Source organism: Mus pahari, chromosome 13 (assembly GCF_900095145.1).
Source record: "Mus pahari chromosome 13, PAHARI_EIJ_v1.1, whole genome shotgun sequence".
Classification (NCBI taxonomy): Eukaryota; Metazoa; Chordata; class Mammalia; order Rodentia; family Muridae; genus Mus; species Mus pahari.
This window is the reverse complement of record NC_034602.1, coordinates 25,859,304-25,870,454: the sequence shown is the minus strand read 5'-3', so window position 1 is coordinate 25,870,454 and position 11,151 is coordinate 25,859,304. Positions and strand designations below refer to the sequence as shown.

The 11,151-nt window shown below is 47.4% G+C and overlaps 1 protein-coding gene across 1 annotated transcript in view; it reads right to left on the bottom strand.

Annotated features, from left to right (window-relative positions):
* Positions 1 to 11,151, bottom strand: part of Limk2 (LIM domain kinase 2) — a 70,356-nt gene extending 59,205 nt beyond the window's left edge. The window contains exon 1 of the mRNA XM_021210449.2: positions 11,031 to 11,151. Coding sequence (XP_021066108.1) covers positions 11,031 to 11,046 — 16 coding nt within the window. The 5' untranslated portion in view covers positions 11,047 to 11,151. The remainder of the gene's footprint in view (positions 1 to 11,030) is intronic.

Sequence of the window (11,151 nt, the reverse complement as noted above, 5' to 3'; positions counted from 1 at the left end):
AAAAAAGAGCTCGCTCTCTCTCTCTCTCTCTCTCTCTCTCACACACACACACACACACACACAGAGTAAAACAAAACACACCCACCCACATATATAAAACTTTTCCATCAGATAGTATTTGAATAAATATACACACCCAGGATGCCTGCCTATCTCCCTTCCTTCCAGGGTCCTCACTGCACAGAACTCCCTTGGTCTGTTTTGCTCCCTTAAAATCCAGCAAACCAACAATCCCAATTCTCTTGAAACCTTTAACTCAGGAAATGTAAGAGAAATGTATGTGTGTGAAGTCTGGGGGAGTTTCCTGAAGCCCAATGGGAAAACAATCTCCAGGCCAGTCTGCCTAGGATGCTCTTCCACTCTGAGGCTGGTCACCCTCTCTACCATGTTTATTGCTCACAGCTGTCACAGCTCGGCAGCAGTTACTGGTCAGAGTCTAGAAAGGAGCCTGGCTAGGTAAACAGCTACAGGTGCCTCAAACAATGGGCCTTATTAGGGTGCAATAAATAGAACCACACCTTCAGCTTTTACTGGACTTATTGCCCTCCTTTTAAAATGTGATTTGGACTATAGAGGAAGTCCTTTGTGTTCTGCATCTTCTTTGTTATGTGTATAGATATTTTGCCTGCATATATGTATGTACACCACATGTGTGAATTGCCCATGGAGGTCAAAAGAGACAGATGCCCTGGAACTGGAGGTACAGACTAATGAGAGGCACCATGTAACTGCACTTGGGTCCTCCAGAAGTGCTCTAGCTGAGCTCTCTCCAGCCCCCTTTAAGACAGGAGCAAGGGGCTGGAGAGATGGCTCAGTGGTTAAGAGCACTGGCCGCTTTTCTAGAGGACCACGGTTCGATTCCCAGCATATACATGATGGTACTGGGACATGCACATTTTTTTTATATAGATAGATAGATAGATAGATATAGATATAGATATAGATATAGATATAGATATAGATATACATACACACTTACTATGTGGCCCAGAGTCCTAGATCTCCCTATGGAGACCTTGTTGACCTTGAAATAAATCTACCTGCCTCTTGCCTCAAAAAACAAACAAAACAAAAACAAATGAAAAAACCCTATCTCAAAGAACACAAAACAAAAAGGAGGACTGCTGCTGAGAACGGCAAGTGGCGTACTACAGGGTTCTCACCTTCAGGACTCTTCCAATCTTGCTATAAAATATTTATTTTTGCTGCCTTGTTTTGTTTGTTGTTTTTCAAGAGAGGGTTTCCTCTGTGTAGTCCTGGCTGTCCTAGAACTCACTCTGTAGACCAGGCTCGCCTTGAACACAAACATCCACCTGCCTTTGTCTTTTGAGTGTTGGGATCAAAGGTGTACACCACCACAGCCCAGCTTCGATTTTTGCTTTTTTGTTTTGTTTTGTTTTCGAGACAGGGTTTCTCTGTGTAGCCCTGGCTGTCCTGGCACTCACTCTGTAGACCTCTGTAGTCCCTGCCTCCCGAGTGCTGGGATTAAAGGCGTGCGCCACCACGCCCGGCGCTTTTTTTTTTTTTTTTAAATTTTATATATGTGAGTACACTATTGCTGTTGCTTACTTCAGACACACCAGAAGAGGGCATTGGACCCCATTACAGATGGCTGTGAGCCACCATGTGGTTGCTGGGAAATCAACTCAGGACCTCTGGAAGAGCAGTCAGTGTTCTTAACCACTGAGCCATCTCTCCAGCCCCCATATTTTTGCTTTTTAAGAGGTTTCTCTTTCCCGACTTCATTGGTAATGTGACTCAAACAGTCTGACTCCAGTAGAGTAGGTACTGGAACAACAGGAAGCCTGAGGCTGGAGGGACTTTGTGTCCTTACTTACACATAAGGTCTTGCTACATTGTCTAGGCTAGTACAGAACTGAGGATACCCTGCTCCAGCCTCTCAGATAGCTGGGAGTACAGGCGTGCGCTCTGCCAGGCTTAGAGAAACTTTAAAATAATCTAAGCTAATCATTTAATTTTTCTAAAAGACACATGGACTTGAGAGAAAAGGCAGTTAGTTGCCTAGCCATCACAAAGCTCCCAAAAGCTGGCCCCACAGGAATATGAACCCCAAACCTGAATCTGAACCCCAAACCACCAGTTGCATTTTTATGATCCTACACAGCTTCTGACAATCTAAGACTTCCTAGGACCAAAGCAGGTCAGTGGAAGGCTCGGTAGCGTGGGGTGCCCTGGTCCCCAGCCACTGCTTGACCTTGGGTCAAATTTGGTCTAAGCTGGTCTCTTCAGACTAGACCTCAGGCTTCAGAGCAATGAGAAATCCACAAGCAATGGGACCTTGGGAGCCCCTGATGCCTGAACTCACATGCACAAACCCTAGCCCAGCCCAGCCCAGCCCAGCCTTTTGTTTAAAAAAAAAAAAAAAAGAAAAAAAAGAAAGAAAGAAAAAGAAAAATAGGGGGAGGATGGGAGAAGACCAAAAGAAAAAACAAAACAAAACAAAACAAAACAACAACAACAACAAAACTTTGAATTGCCTCATGTTCCATCTGACAGTGAGAACCAGGAACAAAGTGCAGCCAACTCAGGGTAGCTTGAAACAAGTATAGTAACTGCTGGATTCTTTTGGGAACGGAAATATCAGGTGTATAAATCTCACTTGTTTGTCGAAAAGCAGGAAGCTGAAGGGCAGGGCAGCAGCTGTGGGGGACAACCAAAGGCAAAAGAAAACATTGTACTGAAGTAACGACTGTAATGACCAACCTCTTCTGCTACTCTTCCTGCACCCCAAGCCTCCTCGTCCTCAGAGTACCACCAAAGGGGGTGTTCAGTATACAAGGTGAGATGAGTTTTAAAGCAGCCTCTGTTTTTCTAGACCTTTCTCTACAAACAAGACTCTGATGACTCCTTCCAGCCCCACTAGCGGTGAAGCCAAAGCTGGCTTCTCACCTCCAGGCTAGGTGTCACTCTTGCTGTGGTCCCTTTCTTTCTCTTTTTGAGAGAAAGTTTATTTGAGAGGGTTAAGGATAAGAACGGAGGGCTGGAGAGGCAGCTCAGTGGTTCAAAGCAATTGCAGCTCTTCTAGAGGACTTGGGTTTGGTCCCCAGTGGGCCCCAGGTGGCTCACCTGCCTGTAACTGCATGCACATATGTGTACCATTTATGTGTCTTATGCCCATGAAGGTCAGAAGATGTTGGGGGTTGGTCTTGTGTACTGTATATTAAGATGCTGATTTTTGTGCCCAGACATCCTATCTGGTTAAGGATGGCATGGCCCAAGCATCTCCGGTCTCAATGTTATGTAAAAACTGTTTTCCATCATCTCGATTGGTTAATAAAGAGCTGACTTTTGATTGGGCAGGAGAGGACAGTGGAGGTGGGACACAGCGTCCCAGGTAGAGAGAGGAGAGGGACCGCGTGGAGAGACCAGGATTCACCATGAGGTCATGATGACAGCAGCGATGGGGACACACACATGAGGAGCAGAATGAGCCAGAACAGGATGCAGATGGCACGTAATGGGCATTTATCTGGGTATTAACAGCTTAGACGGTTAGAATAGCTCAGAACCTGCCCAGCAAGTGCCAGCAGCTTATTAATAAAAATACTAGCTCACCGTGTCTTTTATTCAGGAGCTATTACAGGCTAAAGTGGGTGTAGAAATGCCCTGCAGATATCTGGAAGCAAAAGGGACCATCGACCCCCACAAATACTCCAACAGAAGAGGGCACTGGGTCCCCTGGGCACTGTAGTTACTGATGAATGTAAACCATCACATAGGTGCTGGGAATTGAACCTGGGTCCTCTGGAAGAGCAACATGTACTCTTAATCACTGAGCCATCTCTCCAGGCCCATTTGAATTAAAAGAAAAAAAGGGCCAGCAAGATGGCTAAGCTAGAAAAGGTGCTTGCCGTTAAGCCTGACCACCAGAGTTTGAGCCCTGCAATCTACATGGTAAAAGGCAGAACTGACTCCCACAAGCTGTCCTCTGACCTCTATGTACTCCACACCAACATCATGGTACACAAGCCATCACCACCACCCCCCACCAAAAACATTAGAAATTAATGTAATTTCAATAGGGCTGGAGAGATGGCTCAGCAGTTAAAAGTATTGGGTTTGATTCCCAGCATCCTGGTGGCTCACAACTTCCTATAACTCTAGGTTCCAAGGGATCTGATGCCCTTTCTGGTTGCTGCAAGTGGTGCACACACGCACACACACACACACACACACACACACACACACACACACACACACACAACTTCACGCAAATTCAAACTAAATAAAAAGCTGGATTTTAAAACCTGGCTCTATTACTGCCCCTATGTCCTTGAGCGAATTATTTACCCTCTCTGAGCCTGTCTCCTAGCCTTTATTTATTTGTTTTTGTTTGAGACAAGGTCTCATGAAGCCCAGGCTATGTGGCTAGGGTTGGTCTTAAACAACCGATCCTCCTGTCTACAGCTCCCAGATGTTAGCATTAGAGATGTACACCAGTGTATTAGCTTCTCTCTTCATTTGAAAAACAAACAAAACCTGTATCTTAAACTTTCTATGTAGGAGTATTTGCCTAAATGTATTTAAACATGCCATGTGTGTGCCCAGTGTCCGTAGAAGCCAAAAGTGGGTGCCGGATACCTTGGAACTGGAGTTACAAAAGGTTTTGAGCTGCCACGTGAGTGCTTTGAACAGAGAGCCCTTGGCCTCTGCTACAGGAGCAAGTACTCTTTTTTTTTTTTTTTTTTTTTTTTTTTTGGTTTTTTGAGACAGGGTTTCTCTGTATAGCCCTGGCTGTCCTAGAACTCACTTTGTAGACCAGGCTGGCCTCGAACTCAGAAATCCGCCTGCCTCTGCCTCCCGAGTGCTGGGATCAAAGGCGTGCACCACCACGCCCGGCAGGAGCAAGTACTCTTAACTAGTGGGCCAGCCCTCCAGCCTGCTTTGCTCATTTTTGTTTTGTTTTTTCAAGACAGTCACACTATGTAGCCCTGGTTGCCCTGGTCACACTATATAGACCAGGCTGGCCACAAATTCAGCCCGCCTCTGCCTCCCGGGATTGAAGGTGGTGTGTTCCTTCCACACAGCCCCACCCCTTTGCTCATTTTTTAAAGAGGCTAAAGTTACACTTTACAGGATTAAGCAGATTAAAACAAGTAATGGCTGTGAAGACCTCCCGGGTGCCTGGCCCTAAGCTGAACCTGCTTGTGTTACTTCCAACAAGCACATCTAGGAGGTTAGCTGGGGGAAATGCTGAGCTGAGTAGACTTGCTTTCAAAACCCAAAAAGGATGGTTTCAAAACAAATCCTGCAAATTTGGTCTAGGTGCCCAAGTTCGAGGGACAGCCCAGGCTGAAAGACAAGGAGATGTAGAATGTTAGTAAGAGATAAGTCAGGTTCTGGGGACAGAGGGACACACAGTAACGGGTTACAAGGTAGACAGATGAGCGAGCAGGGCAGAAGGTTCCTGTGGCTGTAGGGCTCCTACTTCATTCCCTGTGAGCCGTCCGGAGTCGGTGGTTCCTTATCTGGGGAGGCCTGCAACAGATCTGCTATCAGAACCGTAGCTACTCAACTCCAGGCTTCTCATTCAGCTGCTCCACCCATTGTCAGTGACAGAAATTACTGTGAGTCCTCACTAGGTGTCACACAGTGTCCTAAGCACTACTCAAGTGTGACCCGACCAACTAACTACAAGGAGGTCAGGCCAGCACTGCCGGACTCCGAAACTTCTCTTTCTTTTTTCTCTGTGTAGCCCTGGCTGTCCTGGAACTCACTCTGTAGACCAGGCTGGCCTCAAACTCACAGAGATATCCACCTGCCTCTGCTTCTAGAGTGCTGAAATTAAAGGTCCGTGCCACTACGCCTGGCTTTTTTTTTTTTTTTTTTCCTGGTCCAGTGGATTAGAGGAGTAAAGACTTCATCCAATAGACTCCAAGGGTGAAGTTCAAGCAATGTTCTAGCGAAGCAGGTGATGGTCTCATGTTCTAGCCGGCAGCAGATGTAAATTGACAAAGGATCTGGTTCCCACTGCTACAGTCCCCAGGGACATGCTAAATTGATATGACACATAGACAGTCCCTATCCTTCCCTGCTACACCCCACAAGCACCAGCCTTCTCCCAGGCCTCACTGACCCAGAGCCAGCCCCTGCATGAAAATCACCAGAGTACGCAGGAAGCCCGGCAGGAATGCAGAGGGCCAAACACTCTCATCATAATGGGTTTCAGTGACCTTGGATATCTTGTGGTTGTCTTAGACCCTATCCCTAGTGTCTTCACCTCACATCCAAGGCCACCCAAGTCACTTTGCCCTGCCTCTGTCATAAAACACCTCCCACTGCTACCAACACCTCATGTCAGGGCCCACTGTACCTGCTGATTGGGTATCCTGTGCCCGTATCATGCCGCCTGTGATTCTAAACCTAGAGTGTCTGCTGCGGGCTGAAAAACTGCATAGTTCTTAGCTTAGCACGAAACACCCCACAGCAGCGATGCTCAACCTGTGGGTCAGGGTCGCATATCAGATATTTACATTAAGATACACAACAGTAGAAAAACTGCAGTTATGAAGTAGCAATGACATACTTTGACGGCTGGGGGTCACCACAGCATGAGGAACTGTGATAAAGGATCGTGGCATTAGGAAGGGTGAGAACCAATGCTCTACAGTTTACCAACCCCAACCCTCTGTTTCATGGTCTTCCCACCCCCCCCACTCCTTGCTCTTGCTCCTTACACCGTACAGTAGCGCTCCTGCTGAAGACTGAGGCCCACACACTGTGCATCCTACCCCACAGTTAGATGCTTCTCTGTTGCCGTCCTCATTCCGCTCACACTAAAAAATCTAAAAATAAAGACTATCTACAATGTCTCAAAGCTTGCCTTCTGCGGTAAGTATTCTCTGGGGCTGAAAGAACAGCTCAGTGGGAACACAGTGCTTAGCATTGTGATCAGTTCCCAACTCTGTCTCTCCCCCCCTCCCTCCTTCCCCTTGACCAAGGCGGGTAGCCACTCGGTTTCAACTTTCAACTGTCCTGAGCACATCTGCTGAACACTCACTGCTCCTGGCCCCTTATCAAACTTTGTCCTCAAAGCACCTGTCCTGATGGTGTTCACATTTACTGTCTCTCTGCCCATCCAAACGCACTCCAGGGAGGAAGGGGCCTATCCTTTTCTTTTTTTTTTTTTTTTTTTGTCTCCTGTTTTATTACTCAAGGCTACACATGTGAACACAACCTGATATTCTGTCATCACATATAGGCGTTGCAAAACTTATCTTGATTTTCATCATTTTGTTTTGTTTTTCCAGATGGGGTTTCTTGTGTAGCCCAGGCTGTCCTCTGGAACTAATCTCTCTCTCTCTCTCTCTCTCTCTCTCTCTCTCTACCTCCCCTCTGTAGAGATCCATCTGCCTCTGCCTCCCAAGTGCTCAGATTAAAGGTATACACTATCACACGGGACTTCATCTCTGTTTCTTAATTATTGTAATTAGACAGTAAGTTTTCCAGAAGCACAAACCCTGGATGATTCATGCCTATGGCTACTTTAGTGTTCGTGCACAGGTGCGTGTTCATGTGTTGGGGTGCAGGTGGGGTCACCTCAGGTGTCACGGCTCTGGAGCCGTTCATTTTGGTTTGCTTTACACTTATTTGTCTATTTGTTTATTAGGGGAAGGTTGTGTCAGAGGGGAAACTTAGCAGAGGTTAGCTTGGGTTATGGTGGTCAGACTCTGGTCTTCAGGCTCAGCAACCACCTCAGTAGGCCTGCATTCTGGGGCTAACCAGCTCCACTAGGCTGGCTAGCCAGCAAGCCTAGAGATCCACCTCCCTAGCAAGAGGTTTACAAGCGTGAGCCACTCTATCTGGCTTTTTATGTGGAGCTGCAGATGAAGCCCAGGTCCTGATGCCCCCAGCACTTTGCCAATTGAGCCATCCCCTCAGTCATTCCACAGGTATTTTCTAAGGGTTTGTATGTTCGAGCCCCAGATGCTTTCAACCCCCATGCCTCCAAACCCCTGTCTCCTACATTAGTCCTGGTTCTGACCCTGGACTAGGCTGTTTTGCTCCTGGAACCTCAGTTTCTTCAAATGTAAAACATGGAGACTACACATAATCTCAAATATCTTTCCTGGCTATGGCATCTCTTAAAATTTTTAAGAGGTAAAACCTGGCCCAGCCCAGCTCCAGAGACATCAGAGGCACTCGGTAAATATTTGATTTCCTTGTTGTTGATTCTCCTGTTACACAGGAATCTGAGGTGTCCGAGAACCATGTCTGAACAGAACAAGTAAATTCCAAGTCCCACTTCCTTCTCTGACTCGCCAAGCGACCTTATTCCGTTGTTTGTGACCCAGGAAGGACAAGGCGATAAAGGGAGGCTGAAAAATATGAAGTCTGAGCCCCATGGATTCAGTCATAAACCTATAAATAAGTTACTTCAGGTCCTAAGTCTCCTCAACCAAAAAAAAAAAAGTCCCACTTCTAGGGCTGAGGATATAGGGCTGAGGATATAGCTCAGTATTAGAGTAATTGTCTGGTATGTGCAAGCCTCAGGTTCCATCCTTGCCTATCAAAAAACAAACAAAACCCACCATTTTAGCCAGGTGCAGTCCACAGGTCTATACAGGAGATTGAGGAAGTACTTGAGTCCAGAAGTACAGGACCGGTCTAAGCAACTAATGATAATAATAATAACAATAATAACAATAGTATTAGTTGCTATTATTGGTCTTGTAGAGACCAATTCAATACCCAGCACCCAGATGGTGGCTCAGACTCATCAGTCACACCAGATCAAGAGGACTTTCTGTCCTCTGCACTCACTGGGCATGCACGTGGTACAATGCACGTGGTCTGTGCATGCAGACACACATGTAAAAAAGGTTTTGTAGCCGGGCGTGGTGGCGCATGCCTTTAATCCCAGCACTCGGGAGGCAGAGGCAGGTGGATTTCTGAGTTTGAGGCCAGCCTGGTCTACAGAGTGAGTTCTATGACAGCCAGGGCTACACAGAGAAACCCTGTCTCGAAAAATCAAAAACAAACAAACAAACAAAAATAAGTTTTGTAATCTAAAAAATTGGTTAAAATTAAAGTAAGTTTAAAAGGTTCTGAGGATGTCTCTGGGTGGCAGAATGCCCATCTAGCTGGCATGAGGTCCTGGACTGATCCTTAGCACCACACACACACACAAATCAAAAACGACTAAACTCATGCACAAACTTCTGATAATCAAGGCTCAAAGCTGAGAACCAATCGTGCTTAGAAAAAGTCACCAGGCTGGGTGCAGGGATGCACAGCTTTGATCCCATCACTCTGGAGGCAGAGGCTGGCAGATCCAGGACAGCCAGGCCACCCAGAGAAACCCTGTCTCAAAAATACATACATACATACATAAATGAAAAGTCACTGGAAATCGGTTGAACTGAAGAACTCTAAAAGCCACATCTTTAATTTTTAAAAGCAGACTTTATTTATGTATGTATATGTGTGTGTGCACGGGCACCAGGACTTCGGGTACCTATAGAAGGCTGAAGAAGCCTCTGGAGCTGGAGGAATAGGACACTGAGAAGCAGTTGGGTGTCAGGAACCAGAAGGGACCTCTGCAAGAACAGCGCACCCTTAACCTCTGAGTCACCGCCTTTAATCCTAGCACTCGGGAGGCAGAGGCAGGCGGATTTCTGAGTTCGAGGCCAGCCTGGTCTACAAAGTGAGTTCCAGGACAGCCAGGGCTATACAGAGAAACCCTGTCTCGAAAAACCAAAAAAAGAAAAAAGAAAAAGACTGTATCTCTCATGTAACCCAGGCTGGCCTCAAATTCCCTACATATCAGGGGGATGACCTCTGACTCTTCTTCGACCTGGGATTGCAGGCATGCAGCAGGTATAGGCAGTGCTATGGATGTGTGTGCTTTATGCATGCTGGGCAAGCCTTCTACCAAATGAACCACATCCCATCCCCCAACTCCATTTTTTAAAATTATTTATTTAGAGACAGGGTCTTATTTTGTAGTCCAGGTTGACCTAGTTAGTACTCCACACACAGACCAAGCAATTCTCCTGACTCTGTCCAGTCTGGGATTACAGGTGTGCATCACCACTGCCAGCCAGGAAAAAAATTAAGGGAAGAGACAGACGCATTTCCGCCCCGTGCTTTCTTTCTCCAGAGCATATTATCACCAATAAGGACAGAAATTCCATGTTCCCGTAGTGAGGAAGTGACCCACTGGCGGCCTGGTCCTTGAATTCAGGATAGAGGAAGTGACTGTCCACCGGCCCAAAGCCAGGAAGTGGAGGCACAAATTCAGTCCATCCCCCACTCCTAAAATTCTCCCTTGGCCTCTCTAGAAAGCTTTTGGAAGTCGACCCTGGTAGACCCAGACAGAAACTGAGCCACTCACACCGATGGCTGGGAATCAGGCGGCAGAAAGTTCATGTTGCCGTGGGGCAGGAAGCTGCAAGATGATTCGTGAATGGGGCTTACAGGCCCAGCTAAACCAATTCTGAAATTTCCTTCATTCAACTCTTCCCCTCAAAGTGCCGAGCTATTATCCCTGTTCTCCACAGGAGGCTTTGAGCTTCAGGAAGAACGGTCGGATGTCTCCTTATCCACATCATAAATTCCACTCTCATACTTTATTCTAGGAACCACTCCCCCAAATCCCAGGGTCCGAAGACACCTTCGAGAACTTTGGGTCTACAGAAAACCTAGAACCCAGGATAACTCGGAATCTCAAGTCCTGAACTCGGGAAGACCCTGTACTTCCCATGTTCCAAAATCTCTGACTACAGAGTCTCAGGTGCCTTGGCTTCCTTAACCAGGAGACTTGCCCCGTCTGCAGATCCGGGGACCCACCTCGCGGGAAGTCGCCCCACGCGCCGGACGCAAGGAGCCCTCAGTCTTAGAACGACGCGCTCCGACTTCCAGAGTCCCAAGCCCTCCAAGTCCCGGGGGAACCATAGTGTTCGATCCTTCCCACCCTGCCAGGCTCTCGCTGAGGATTCCGGACCCAAGAGAAACCAGCCAGCCAGAAACCCGCGAGCGGCGGGCAGGACGGAGTGGGCCCTTCTTACCCGCCAGCGCCGCCATGGTCCGGGGCGCGGACAACACAGGAAGGACCACCCGGCAGCAGCGCCTCAGGTCCGCGCCCGCTTGCGGTCTAGGGAGGGTGTCTCTGCCTTTGCAGCGGGAAGG